Here is a 15,202-nt window from a genome sequence, read left to right as displayed (position 1 = left end):
TCAAAGTGGGAAGTCCTGCACCAGCCTCTGCTGTGGTCCGACAGAGGCTGGGACACCATGTTTGTGTGTGTCTAGATCTGTCAGATTTAGCATATTTGCACACATCCACAGATTGCAGTTTTCTATGTTTCCCCCTGTCGCAGCCTTGGCTGCGGTGTGGAGGTTTAAAAAAGCCGTCCAAGGGAAGTGGGTGTCATGTAGATAACCTGGGAGAATGTGCTGAGCGCGGCTGGATGTTCTGCAGGCAGGAAAGTGCAGTGATCCACAAGCAGGAACTCACATTCTGACAAGTTATTGCACCCCTACACACACACTCACCAACCCCCCTAACTGCCATCTGTATTTCTGCCTCTGTCAGGCCTTTCTCTGACCAAAAAGCACACACATGTACTAACACCGACACACACACACAGGAAATGGCCTGTGCGGCTCCCAAATAAGCTGATGTGTCATGCCTTCCTTTCCGATATTTCTGCTAAAGCTCAGGAAGGAGGCTGCAGAACCGCTCTTCTCCTTCTTCCTCTTCTTCTCCCCCTGTCTCGGCTGAGAGCTACAGCTGTAGCCGTGACAGCTCTTGTTCCTCTGCAAAAAAAAACACTCTTCAGCTCCTGCGGTGGGAGACGCTGTCGCTCAGGGGAGCCATGAGTCGCTGCTGTGTGGTCAAAGTCATCACTATGACAGAGATCCAACTGCTACAGGTAGGGGGGGGCGACTCCGCTATCGGCCAGGGATATCAGGATAAGATCAGATTTAGAAAAGAATGCTTGTGTTTGTTTGCATGCAAGAGGGTAAGCCTGGGCTTTATAGTGGCCATGCACGTACAACCAGAATAACTGAGTAATGCAGATTTTGCGTTCAGTTCGCTATCCCAGTCTTATCTCTCCTCACATTTCACAATCTAGGGTGTGGGATTTTCGGCTATTTACTGGTTAGCAGGCTCAGCAAAACTACAGTAGTTCCAGTAGTTCCATTTTCATCTTATCACCTCAGATTCAAGATGGGGAGAATAGATAATCGATCTTGGCTCCATGCGTCCTGCAACTGTGTCAGTGTGTTGGGAAGAAATCACAGCGCTTTTGGAGAAACGGTTAAAAATCTCCTACTTCGGTTATGTCCCAAATTTGTACAGCTATACTTAATGTCACCATCACCCACTGTTTCATAAACTGCTGGATTTTTCCGAAGTGAAAGGAGAACTTGGGCAAGACTGAAACTGAGTTAGGCAACGGCATGTCAGTGAAGAAGAAGAAACACCTGTGAGTGTGTCTGTTCTCATGGATCTGCGAGCGCAGCACTTCAGCCCGAACTAGAGAACTTTGTGCTTTGAGCTCAGAGGTAAATGACAACACGATTATATCTATCTCACAAACAGAGGCTGGAGAAAGAGGACCATGCTTTGAAGGCACACATAAACTGGACTCTGGAATGAGACATGTGCTTCTGTAATCCAGGGTTGTGTTTTTATTTTTGAGTGCGTATTTATCTTGTAATGGTAAGATATGAATGCATTTTTCTCTTTTGGGGCAAAGAACACTTGTGGTATTCTTGATAGTTTCAGTTGTGAGAAATCATATATTCTATTCTGGAAAAATGAGAGCAGAAGTTTGGATTTGTTTAAGCTGCAATATGCTTAAGTAAATGTCTATGTATGTGTGTATTTTTTTGTGTTTAAAATCACATTGTGTAAATTAAGTGAACATGTTTTCGAGTTAAGTTCAAGTCAGGGTTTTCGTTAAGGTTAAGGGTAAGGGTTAGGAAAGTTGTAAGTATGGGGATGTGTCCAGGAACTCAGTGCAGGTCAATGTTATCTCCTCTGAAATCATGGAGACGTGTGTGTGTGGGGAACCTCCTCAATTGGTCAAAGTTAGGGATAAGGTTAATTGTTAGACTGTCGACACTGAATAGAAAGTGCTGATAAGGATAGCTGTCTACAACTGTGTTTGTGTGTGTGTGTGTGTGTGTGTGTGTGTTTGTGTGGCTCTGACATCTTTATTTTACTGATGAAACATCTGTAATGAGCATAATGAAGTTAGGGAGATGCAGCTGATCTCTTAAGTTTTAACTTGATGCAGGAAGTAGAAGAAAACGAACTGGACAAATAATAATTTTGCACACTCAATCGTTATGAAACAATTTGAAGAAACAGCGCTTACATAAGCTTGAGGGATACTTAATAATTTTGTCGTTTGCAGAAATATCAGGAGCTGTGTAGGAGGCCTCGTAGCAAAAGCTTTGATATCGGTGGGTTGAGAGGTTTGGCCGACATGCCCAAAGGTTTGCATGTCAGGAATAACTGTGCAAATGTGTGCAAATTAAAAGTGAACCTGTGACCTCTCCTCTGCCAGAAACCTCAAACACTGCCTCAATTGTAGTAGCAGGTGCTTGTAGCCATATCGAGAAAGAAGGGGGAAAAAAAAGTGAAGTGTCTGAAACTTCGGAACAGTCACAACAATCTGGAACTTGAGCCCCGATTGATTCGATTCTTATCTCATTCCTGTCCCCATGAGTATGGCGGGCATTGATAATGTTCAGCATGTCCCCTTCACACATGCACAGGGCTGCCATTGTCGGAGTTGGCCTTGGTGACTGAAGCACCATTACCTCTCAAATCTAATCAGATCCCCTTAAGTGGATAACAAGCGTGTCTCCGGCATTTACAGTAGTGAGAAAGCTGAAGTGAAACCAGGACAATCCGCTGTCACACAAAGCAGATGTGGAGTGGAGCCGCGCTGGCATCCCTCCTGCTCTCCGTAGTGAAAAAAAAAAATAAAAATGTTGATTGGCTAACAACTGGCATCTTGTTTGGCCCGGGGAAGGCAGATAAGAGCTCCCAGTCACAACCGACAAGTTGAGTATTGTGACGAGCCTCCTCTTGCTTAGGTGGACGAATGGTGAATGTGGCCAGTCTGCGTTGCTGACGAGAGGAATTTAATGCTGGGGTTCAGTACCGAGCCTAAAGTTGGATCCCTGGGGGTTTAAACAGTGATGAGCTTGAATACCGAGAAAAACTGTGATTCCTGAACTAAAGTCTGAAAAACACAATGAGCTACAGCATCATAATTTCATCAGCATGTTATCACCGCCACCAGGGTCACGTCTTCCTTTGAACCTTATTCATTGAGTCTCTCATTCTCATATACAGCAACTTGTGTATTTTACTTCCTCTTTTCCGGTGTAATTTTTTGATGAATTCCAGCGTTTCCTCCTGAGAGACTCTGTAACTTCTCAGAGAAGAGTTCTCCCGCTGAAAACTAAACAAGGTGGATTCATTGGATTCATTCAGAACAGAGTCACTTGATCCGGCACAACCAGAAGCTTATGTTGGCTAATTTGAGTTAAATACAGATTAAGGTAAATTAAGCTGCATCATGGACATTACTAAATTAGTCTGCTGTACGACGTGCACTGAACTCTAGACCTTTTGGGGAAATTAGAACTCAACTGTCTGAGTCAGTTGCTCCTGAAACTTCTCCTGCCAGTATAAATGTCTGAGTGAGCTAATATGAGAATACAGCAAATGATGCAAATATCACAGGATATGAAGGAGGTGCCCGACACATAGAAGACTTCAATTTGGAAGTCAGGATTCAAGATCTTTAAGGGCCGATCTCTCTAAACAAAATGCATGATTTCTGCAGCCACTCGCGGCTTGAATGTCCTGAGAGATGTTTCTGTCTCTGACAATCTCCTGGTGTGTTCTACTCCTCTGGAAAGTGCCCAGACTCAATTTTACGCAAGCTGAAAAAAAAAAGGCTTAGGACTCTCACCAGTAGCTTCTGTGGCTGTAGCTCAACCAAAGTTACAAAGCTTCTCTAAATGATCGTCTTTTAAGGTTCGGTAACATGCTTAAATGTGACACCACGATTACATGAGCAGTATAAGGATTTAATGTCTAATTTCCCTCAGTTACTTAATATCAATGTCCACAGATTTAGTTACTAAACCCTGTATTGTTGCTTATCTGATTTTCCGTTCCTTCCAATTGACCAGCTGAAATCAATCATTGACAAAAAAACTAAATTTAGTGAATACAAAAAATGAAAGTCTTGACAAGCCCCAGGAGCAAATTATTATAACCAGTGAAAGGAATACTTTTAAGATTAAGTTAAGAGAATCTGGATAAATATACCCAGACATGATACAAATCATAAAATCAATGGATACATTAGTTGCATTATTATAATAATCATCATTATTATTAATACGTTTCTCCTAAAAATACTTTTCAGGACATAAACCAATAAAGCAAGTTGTAAACCGGCTTCTTTGTGAGCTCCAGTCAAATCGGTCATTTTTAGGTGAGATGCTCCATCGGAAAATAGTCCCAAACTTAGAGTGTTAAAAACCCCAAAATAGCTTTATCGCTCTTATTGTTTTGGAAGCTGATAATACAAAACTGTCTGCATTGAAACCGATGAATGAATGAAAAGGCACCGTTAAAAATGGCCTTAGAGGAGTTATTTAAAACCCCCTCTGGGGAACAAGGGTCAATTGTGCTGCCACAACCCCTGGAGCAAGCCAGCAGAGGACTATGGGAGCCGGCCGCTGATTGGCCGGCGAGGCAGAAAAGGGCGGTCCCGATGAATTACTGATATTCGCTAAAGGCAGATATCCTGCAGTGATCAAACCCTGGGTGATCTGACAGTCCAGTGTTTGAAGTGATTATCATGCTACGCAACATAAAAGCTTACCCCCAGCTTTGGGCCTAATTAGTTCACTTAGGGCCTTTATAAGACACTGGTAGGGGGACTGGAGAGGACAGACACTCACTGAGAAGTCGGCAGATTAGCAGGACGGCAGCAGCAGCAGCAGATCTGGATGCCTAGAGTTGACCTGCTGCCACATCAAAACAAACTGAAGATAATCTGCTTTTTCTGAGAATGCCACACTTAACCGACTGCAGCTACTTCACAATGCGGGATGCCACCAGAGCTTCAAATGTAAGACCATCGAAATTCAGATTCTCGTGAATCAACTTGTAATATTTATTTGTTTATTGCAGCATTTCCTTGTCGTGTGTCGTCATGTTTTCTGATGTAAAGTTTGCGCGGCTCTCGTTACTGTTTGGTAGTGGTGACTGCTATCTTAATGCATGAGTATGTGCTTCTGCATTTTAAGAGAATGTGTAAGTTTGAACCTTTAACCTATATCTGTTGACAGTTCCAGTCAGACGCTTGAGAATTTTTTAATAAAATGGGTCATTCCCATAAAAACCTTGCTACATATGATAAACATGAGTCAGTTTAAGGAGTGTTAAATACAGGGAGTGACCACTAATGGGAAATTGTGCGATCAACGATGACTAAGATAAAATCTATTTTTCGTAAGTCGACAGAAAATGCAAACAACCCTTGCATTTGGACGCCTTCTCCCCTCCGCCTGGACTACTTTTCAATGAAGCCAACTAAAACCAAGTGTGATTTCATTTTGCCGCAGGTCCAGAGCCACCTCGAGAGCTCCAAGTTCCACCTCCACCAGAGCCAGAACCAGCAGGTCAAGCAGTACCTGACGCTGGGCTCCAAGCTGGCCTCGGCGACCGGGCAGGGCCACACCATCCCTCACCCACACGGCCCCGGCCCGCTGGCCACCATGCCCATCATTAGGAACGGAAACATGGCCTCGCTCAGCGACGGCAGCAACCCCACCAGCCCCATCACCTTGCTCACCATGGCCAGTCACGACAGCGAGGTGAGTCAAACGGACTTGAGCTGTGGTTGAATTTATGGAAGTGAAATTGAGAAAAACTCTGAATGTGCATGGTGGTGACTGGAAAAGCGTGAAACTTGAAACCACAAACAAATTTAACCACAGACCGGCTTAAATGTTTCATAATATTTGTAGGTTTCGCAACTTTAAGAAACACTTTCCTGTCAACCGTCCATATTCCTGTAAACTAATTAATTGTAACTCAGGAGAATTGTTACCTTCCCTCTAAATTAAATTAAGAGAGATGAGTTATGGCTGACACTTTGCTGGGAGGCATCAAATAAATTCACATGCACCAGTGACTGTGTGTAACTGTAAAAAGTTTGAATCTCTAATATGCTGGAGCAGCTCCGACTAATCATCCAAAACAAAGTGATGCCATTATTGATCGCCCCCCCCCCCTCTCTGATGTGCTCATCAATAACTTCAGACATTCAGTCTGTGATGAGAGTACCCATTCAAAGGAGGAAACTAGTTTGATAGCACATGCATGTTTCTCCCCTGCAAACGCCTCCAACTAGTTGTGAGAACATGGCAGAGGAAAACTTTATGAGTTATTGGATTAGTGTCTGGACGCTGCCCCCCCCCCCCCTTGTTTTTTCTTCCTGTGTCTATATTGGTTTGAATGTTTTGAGATTTCCAAAGCACAGATTTTGACAGTATTGAAAATTCAGTAGTCAGTATTGAAATGACTTGTTTTCTTTCAGTTTCCGATGGATGAAGTAATCGACGACCTGATTAGTCTCGAGTCCGGTTTCAACGACGGGGGCTTGGATTGCATGGAGTCTAACATGCTAATGCAGAACAATGTAAGTTTGAAACACTCTTATTGTAGCACTGTTTTCAAATGCCACACACTATCTATGTTCTGAAGCGCTTTTATATTGATTTCTGCAGCACAGCCCCTCGCTTTTTAACCTGCAGTGCACGTGTATTTGCAGCAGGGCTTATGTCAACTTTAATGTCGTCATGAACGACTTCTGAATTTGAAACTTGACGTTCTTCCAACCAGACGTTTGACTCGCCTGGGAAAAGTGGGACCTCTCTCAGTTTGAGTACGGTTTAAGTCTGGAGACGAGTGAAAGTTCATTGGGGCTTTGCAACATTTCTCACATTGCTCGGGGAAGTTTAACAATAAAGATTCCATTTAGAAGAAGGACAAGGAGCTAAATCTAATGTCTATGTCTTACTTAATGTCAATCCTAGGCTAGAACAAAACTGGCACCACAGCACACTTAACAGATTCTTACTCGGCGGGAAGGAATTCTAAAACTGTTGAGTAAAAATCTGGGACAAGGCGTCCATTCGGTCGGTGAACACAGCAACACCTGTAGCACAAAGAGTGGGTTGGATGGGAACACTGGGAATCCGGCCTAATTCCTCAAATACAGAGGGACAGACTAGGAATGATACACAGAGATGAAGCCAAACCAGATACAGAGGTGGAATGGGAGGGGCTGAGGAAGAGATAACACAACGGTGGGCGGGGGGGGGGGGGGGGGGGGGACAGCAGTAAGGAGTTAGGAGTGGGAGTTTCTCAGGCGTTGGATTGGGTTAATGCACACACTCCCCACGGGCTGGTTCAGAAATGATACCATGCTTAAACGGATCAATTCATCCTAATTAGTCATACAGTACGATGCATCAAGCCGTTTCGCCGTGTCAACACATCCGGGAGAGGGATTGAAGTGATTACAGTGGGAGTAGTGGGGGGAAAATGTTGCAATCTTTCATTTTGATAAGCACTTCTTTCCCCTCCTCCTCCTCCTCCTCTCCCCTTCCTTTTCGATGAGATAATGCAAAAAAAAAAGAAAAAAGAAAAGAAGAACCAAAAGCAAACCGACTGGAGATAGTTGAAATGTCTGCAGTTTCCTCCTGTTTTGTTTCCTCTCGCTCTCCGCTCCTTCCCATCTCTCGACTTGGCACGCAGCCTTATCACATTCACCAATCCGGGAGTTGGATGTGACACACACAGACGCACACACACATCGCGGGTAACATAGGCTGCGAGGGTCCTTGAATCCGTGCTGACCTCTGTAGCCTCTTTTTTTTCTCCCATAAATACACAAATTCGGATTAGACACACATGTGTATCAGCACGCTACATGTTGACATTCACCCTCCCTCCCCTCCCTCTGTCCGTGTAAAGGCGTCATTATAGCAGAACCGATCCATTCTTTTCCCAGACGAGCAGACACCCGTAGGAAAACAGTTTTTCCTCTGTTCGGGCAGTTGACATGTGTAGCCTCCTCATCTAACGGGAGGCTATTTTCAACACAGAGGACATGTTTCATGTCGCTTTCAAGATGGGGGCACTCGCAGATCGAGACACTGCCTAGTTATACCAATGTAGGAAAGCACTTATACTGAATTGGAGGTCAGGAGTGAAGGCCAGTGTGTATTTTTGAGTTACAAAATCCTTTGTACATGCCCCTGCGTATAATTTGGCAAAGAAATTAGTTTTTTTCACATTTAGATTAAGTTTTGAGAAAGAACCACATAAGAGAAATGTCTTTAAAAGATATTAGTTGTGTTTTCAACATGTTTCTCCAGGTTAACACTGAATACGCATATCTTGACTATTTAATGGAGGAATCCAGAAACCTCATACGGACACACTGGCAGTGAGCCCTCAGCGGAGAGCCTCCGCCCCATCCTCTCAACGTGCACCTCCCTGGAAATGTAGTTGCTTTGGAACTTTGCAACAACTGTGATAGGCGCACTTAGAACGTCGGGTTTGCCTTGTCCTGCTGTGGCGGACATGTGGGTAGAATACGGCTCCCGGCAGGAGGGCCGCAGCCGAGCCAGACTGCTTGTCTGCAAGGCTCTGCACTTGCCCTGTGGCATTTTTCTTGTAAATGACCAACAAAGGCACACAGCAGCTACAAACAACTGTTTGTGTTGTCGCTGTCGTCAAGGTGTGAAAGGGATCAGTGCTAAGGAGTGTGTGAAATGTAAATGTGTGTTTCCCCTGAGACTGACCCACCCTCCTTTCTCTTCCCCTGCAGGTGTCCCTCAGTGGCAGCATGCTGGACCTCTATGGGGGTGAACCAGGTATGAACGCCCCTAATGGTGGAATGAGCCCCACATCTAACCCCAGAAAGCTCACTGTTAAGAGGGAATACACAGGTATGCACCCCAGCTCTGATCAAACCACTAATCAATTAATGACTTATCACAAGCTCTGAGCCTCAAGTCACACAAGTTATGGTTGGAAAAGATCCAAACCTTGAGGGTTTAGGTAGCAGAACAGAGCTTACCTGTGTCGGATATAAATGGCAACACATTGTGTGCGTCTGTTCCTGCTGAAAATCCAGTCCAATTACGCGTGTCAGGCAAATATGTGAGCTGATTTGTGTCCAGTGTTTGACAAACACTGCCCTGCTTGTCATTGCTTCCGTTAATAGGCTGCAGAAATGTGTGGACTTTTCGTCACAGTGTGAAAACAGAGGGCTCCTTTAAGACATTTCTTATTAATGTCATGCATCAAGCGAAGGCGTCTAATTGATTTAGGAAATCGAAAAGGATGCCTGAAGAAGCCCTTCGCTCTCAACCGGCAAATAAGTAAATTGCCAACTGGTTCTGAGTGTGGGCGGAGAGGACAATGGGCTGTTACACAGTCTAAATTGTCCTGATTGAATCAACAGAGACAAATTGGGAAATCCAATCTCAGGTCCCCAATTATGTAATTTGGAAGAATGTGAATACAAATATGGATGCACTGGCAATTTGGGCCCTCGCCGGGAGAGATTAGGGAACCGTCTTAATTGCGGAGTAAGTAGTTTAAAAGTGGCCACCATTTTTTATTTTCCACAAAGAGCTTCAGACAGACTGCACGGGATAAATTGGGCTCTTTCAGTGTGTGTGTGTGTGTGTGTGTGTGTGTTTGTGGAAAAGAGGTCAAACTGTGGTGTGGGCTAGCTGCACAGAAACTCCACTCTCTTGACCCCGGCACCGAACTGTCTCGACACAACTGGCCCGCGCCTCTCGTGACTGGAGGTTTCACGGCGTTTTGTGTCTTTTTTAAGATGCTAAATTAGTGTGCGTTTCTAATCACTTCGTTCCCCTCTCTGTTTTTTTTTTTTCCTCCCAGAACTTGACTCAAGGGGGATGGCCAAAGAGCGACAGAAGAAAGACAACCACAATTTAAGTGAGTTGTCCCCCCCGCCGCCTTTCAACTCCATAACAGTTTATGGTCGGGTGATGAGTTATCGCCGGCCTCAAGGGCGTTTTGCTTTTATCTTTGGTCGAGAAGTTCCTTTGTCAGATGGCCAAAACAAAGTGTGCACTTGTTTTCTGAAGACACACATAAAGGGCCTCACTCTGCACAAAGTTGACTGAGCATGTGTTTATTGATATAACTGGCCTCAATCTGGATTACACATTAATCTACTCTGTGATTTTAACTGAAATTTCAAAATTAATACTCATCTCTTACAAATTGATAAATGTGTCTTTTTTTTTTTAAACCTCTTTTTACTTAATTCCAGTAAATCAATCATTCAAAAATGTCAGTCACCAGTCAGCTTCCTTTGGCAGGATTTTCAGAATAAAATTGTGGCTGACATTGACTACCGCGAACCTTGATGAGCTTCGGCTAATTCACTTTTCAAATTATCTTCATATCCTGATGACCCACATGCAGTAATGACTCTGCTCCTGATCCACTCATAGAAAAGGGAAACAAGGCATGAGGGATTTTTTTTTTATCACAAACTATTGAAATTAGAAATTAATTGCGATGGAGACATTTTCAATTTTGTTACACTCAAAACCAATTAAGTACAAATACAGTTTCGGTTTCACGACTGCTTCTTCCGAGCTGCAGCTGGTAAACAACTGTTAATTCAGCTTGAAAATGAGGGTTTCTATATGAAGTGTATATATGATATAATTGAGTATCCCCTCATATTTTGTATGCAACACTCAATCATCATCAATGCTATTCATTTCCATATCAAAGGATATGTAGGTTTAGTGTCATATGTATTTTTATATTTCATTGTTTATTTAATTATTTCTTCATATTATATTTATCTTTGTCCTCTGCACCAAAGAGGAGCAGCACTCAGTGATAATATGTGATTTCTGATTCCTTCACTGTCCAAACCCAGATCTACCCCCATTGAATTGAATAGAGGAACTGAAGAGGGTTTACTCATCTCTTTCTTTTGTTGTTTCCTTAGTCGAAAGAAGACGAAGATACAACATCAACTACAGGATAAAGGAGTTGGGGACCCTCATACCCAAATCAAACGACCCGTAAGTTGCACAATCCGAAAAATGTATTTACTGTAAGAACATGAACTGCTTCTCGTCTTTGTCTCATATCCCTGAAACAACTGCCAAGACAGAGAAATTGTCTTTCAGGGGGAAGTGTATTAAAAACCCGAGCACAAAGACACTCAAAATGTCGTTCGCTGAATTCAAATGAGCGCTCGAGCACATTTCAGTCCCATTTGGAGGGGGCACTTGAACCTCCATTGTCGTCGGCGCTCCGAGAGCCATACGTCCTCTCGCTGGGTCGCGGCGGTTCAGCTCAAAAGCACTGAGCGACGAGGAGACGGGTCAAACGCAGAGAGGAGGCGGGCCGCGCCGTTCGAATCAAAGTTTGAAGCACAATTGAAAACGCAGAGATGGAAGAGCGGAGGTGAAGAGAAATCCACCGGCCATCTCTCGCAAATTGAACTTTGCCTGCAATTTAAATGGAAGGTTACCGTTGTCGCGGCGCCATTAACACAGGATAAAGGAGATTATTAGCTGCTGATCAGACCGGTGTCTCACTTGTGTGAAAAAGGACAATTTCACTACAGGAACCCCTTAAAAAAAAGTAATAATATCTGCAAAGGAATGACTTGCACCCTTGCACCTTAACTCCATTTCTCCACTCCCCCCCGTCTTCCTACTTAGCTCATTTTCCCCTCACCTATTTTTACTCAAGGATTAATTTTACCGAACAAGGAGCCACGAGAATGGACTTTCCACATAGCTACTTAACTATTCTATTAAATTTCCCCATTCAGTGTCCCCATGTAATGTCCAAGGATGAATAATTGCGCAATGTAAATCACCATTTCTTATTCATATCATAAAAAAGGGGTAAAAACCTCCACGTTAAAACTTTTTTCTCATTTTTTTTTTTATATGCGGAGGATATTCTGCCGACATCAGGGGGTTCTGTGTTAAAGGTTATCTTTTTTACATTTCTCCTTTCTGCAGGGACATGCGCTGGAACAAAGGCACCATCCTCAAGGCCTCGGTGGAGTACATCAAGTGGATGCAGAAGGAGCAGCAGCACGCCAGGGAGCTGGAGACCCGGCAGAAGAAGCTGGAGCAGGCCAACAGGAGGCTGCTGCTGAGGATCCAGGTAACAGAACACAACAGGGCGATGGTGGAAACAATAAAATCACCAGGGGGACAAAAGTACAGTGGATCACGAAGTTGATCGACTTAAAAACTCCCACTTTTAAGCAAGTTGGATCAGTCCACTAATTAGTTTTCTAAGGAATGCGCACTTAAATCCATACAAGTAATATAGTGAGTTATTATTAGCAGATATATGCAGGTTTTCTTAAATGTAGATAGACCCAGAAAAAAAGCCACGCCGGAAAACGAGAAGCAGTCTCGCCAGTGTTGCCTCTTGCACAACACAAAAATTAGAAAACCAAATGGAGAGGGGGATTATAGGTAACCAAACTTGCATTGCACGTCTAAAGATGCGCCAGAGGATGATGACAAAATGAGTGTTTACCGGGATGGTACATTTCCATCACCATGTGTCGACCGCAGAGTCATTTGACCTGGGAGTGAATGTGGATTGTAATAATTCCCTGTTGCAGACAACAGCCAGATGTTAGTGTGTTTTCTGACCAGTGGAACATGGGCTTTACAGTCCATTACACCAGAGACCAGTCTAATAAAGACCCCCCCCCCCCCCGCCCCACCCCCACCCCGTCTGTGCTAATTACCTGATGAATAAAGACAATCAGCTAATCTCTTTCAGTGGAAATAAAAGCAGAGGGTTGTCAGAAATAGATGAGGAGCACTAATCAAAGGCATATCTAATGGTGCATGCGTGCACGAGGCTCGGCGCATTACGTTTGCACTCTTGAGCGCAAACACAAATTGTGGTTTATTGGAGTTGGCGCAACGGGAAAGAGACAAAGACAAATCTGGAATGATCTCTGAGGATGACAAAAGTGTCCAGGAAACCTTTACGGCCACTGACGATGAAGGGAGAGTTTGCAAATGTCAAACTGGGCTTGGTGATGACACTGATAGGTGATTAGTGCTGAGAGCGTACTCTGAGAATGTTTGTGTGTGTGTGTGTGTGTGTGTGTGTGTCTGTGTGTGTGGTAAGATAATATCGTAAGTACAAAGTGAGCAGGTAATTTTCCAAGAAACACGTTAAGTAATGAATTATTTCCCTTCCTTTTTCAGGAGCTTGAGATCCAGGCACGAGCACACGGTCTCCCAAACATGACCACTTCCTTGGGGACAGTGGAACTCTCCTCCCACCTCCTCAAACAACAACCACAGCAGCTGTCCCCCCAGGCCCAGCAGCCCCAGCAGCCCACAATCTACCAGGAGGACCCCAACAGCGACTACCTCCAGAGGATAGCCGCAGTGGCCGGCGGGGCCTCCATCCCTGGCGCCAGTGGCCCACAGGACCACATCACCGGCCCCGACGGGCTCTCAACGTTCTCCGACCCGCTGTCCCACTTCACAGACTTCTTCAGCGGCACGCTCAAGGAGGAGCACCGGCTGGACGAGATCCTCATGGACGACCCGCTGTCGCCGTTCGGCACCGACCCGCTCCTGTCGGCCGGCTCGCCCGGAGCTGCGTCCAAGGACAGTAGTCGCAGGAGCAGCTTCAGCTCCGCCGGAGGGGACGACCTATAATCCCCCCCCCCCCGCAGAACATACTCTCAAGTTATCTCCTTCCGACAACACGGTTGTAATCTCCAGTGTTAAAGGGCAGACGCAGAGACTGAAAAAGACTGAGTGATGGCTCTGGGCAAACAATACTGACTCCTCACAGGGCTGCGAGTCATTTAACTGAGCACTGACACACCCGGCAGAGCCCCTCAAAGTGCCAGTTGTGTATTAACTGTACTTCCTGTTGAATGGGGGGGTGTTATCGGACCTAAAGCTTGGATTCCCCAAAGCTCAGCGGCACCAAAAGCATCTCCAGGACCCTCTGCTGTACACCCTGCTCTTTTTTAAAAGTTACTACAGACTGTATGTTCCTCTGCCTCCCACATAGAGCAGAAACAGACCCAGTAAAAAAGGGAGACATTTATGTACATAATGTAAATAATAAAGCCTGTTTTGTACACGGTAACATGCAACAACAATCACTTAAAAACCTGTGTCCATTTGTAAGGAAAATACTACTTCCCGGAAACGACTGTAAACTGTGGCTGTCGGGATTATATTTGTGTAATGTGCCTTATTTGAAAACCCAGTTCTTTCTATGAATTACTGATGTACTCACCACAATGCCTAACATGTCCTCAGTCCTGTCTGTGTCTTTTACGTGTTTTGGATAAGTAAGTGTCCATATGCATCTTTTTTAAACCATGTATTCCTTCAATACGTCATGTATGTATATACTTTTATATCTAACAGGTTACCTTTTTTTATTCTTACCTGGGGAGGGAAAAATATAATAAACCCCTTTTTTATATACATACTTTGGCTTCTCGTTTCTCATCTCAAAGTCTGCATTCACACAAGTGCTGGATCTATTTATTTAGGTTTAGGGTCCAGTCACATGTGTGTACATATAAAGTGAATATAGAAGTGGTAGGGAGACAGATTTGTCAAAGCATCGTTCACGTACATTAGACCAGGGCCTTGTGCTGGGGCCAGTTCCCCCTTGGACCCACCCCTTGACCTGCCCCTGATGCACACCAATCAAAAAAACCTGACTTTAACTATAAGTGGAGCCCTAAACTCTACATACACTACCCTAAAAAAACAAAAGTATAACTACTATATAACTCAGTAGAGCGCATACCTCCACCAAGGCCCAACAGTCCCCCAAAAACCCATTCCAGTTCACTAGATCTGGACTTTAATTTGGATCAACACTAAATTTCACACACTCATACATGTCGGGTCCCTGAACATGCCTGATTTATTGAAGTACATATACGCACTAGTGTTAATCAGAGTTCTCAACGACAGCAGGACAGAGAAACGCGAACAAAGGCGGAAAAGTTCTGCTGAGCAAGAAGGTGAAGGAGCCGGTTTATAAGGTGGCTGACCGGCAATGAGTGCCGGAATAGGAGGAGAGGGGAGGGAAATTGGATAATAAAGACAAGTAGAGGAGGAGTAATAATTCTGATGAGCCCACTGTGAGCTGATGAGCTCTTGAGGATGAATCATGGTTATGGGATAAAGAGTTGCCACTAGAGCTGTTGGCGAAGAGCAGGGAAAGTTTCCTTTGAGGTTAGCTGGGCGACGAACATAGGAAAAGTTTGCGGGAAAA

General features: G+C 44.4%; 1 protein-coding gene across 3 annotated transcripts; it reads left to right on the top strand.

Annotated features, from left to right (window-relative positions):
* Positions 1-519: 519 nt before the first annotated feature.
* Positions 520-14,401, top strand: tfec (transcription factor EC). 3 transcript variants are annotated; one of them, XM_062382310.1, is made up of 8 exons: positions 520-698; positions 5,437-5,688; positions 6,414-6,515; positions 8,715-8,835; positions 9,800-9,856; positions 10,893-10,968; positions 11,926-12,073; positions 13,147-14,401. In XM_062382310.1, exons 1-8 carry the CDS (start codon positions 642-644, stop codon positions 13,606-13,608), a joined length of 1,275 nt encoding a protein of 424 aa, XP_062238294.1. In that variant the 5' UTR covers positions 520-641; the 3' UTR covers positions 13,609-14,401. The 3 variants fall into 3 exon arrangements, with proteins under 3 accessions (XP_062238294.1, XP_062238295.1, XP_062238293.1); XM_062382311.1 differs by lacking the exon at positions 520-698 and adding an exon at positions 4,692-4,940 and having other exon boundaries at positions 8,715-8,760; XM_062382309.1 differs by lacking the exon at positions 520-698 and adding an exon at positions 4,692-4,940.
* Positions 14,402-15,202: the final 801 nt, after the last annotated feature.

This window comes from Platichthys flesus, chromosome 23 (genome assembly GCF_949316205.1).
Source record: "Platichthys flesus chromosome 23, fPlaFle2.1, whole genome shotgun sequence".
NCBI classification, from domain to species: Eukaryota; Metazoa; Chordata; class Actinopteri; order Pleuronectiformes; family Pleuronectidae; genus Platichthys; species Platichthys flesus.
Note: the sequence above shows the minus strand (reverse complement) of the source record. Positions and strands in the feature narration are given on the sequence as shown.

Coding starts and splice junctions, on each gene's coding strand:
- tfec (XM_062382309.1), top strand. CDS start 4,881: ATGCCACACTTAACCGACTGCAGCTACTTCACAATGCGGGATGCCACC. Junction 5,689..6,413: donor TGGCCAGTCACGACAGCGAG/GTGAGTCAAACG, acceptor GTTTTCTTTCAG/TTTCCGATGGATGAAGTAAT. Junction 8,836..9,799: donor TGTTAAGAGGGAATACACAG/GTATGCACCCCA, acceptor TTTTCCTCCCAG/AACTTGACTCAAGGGGGATG.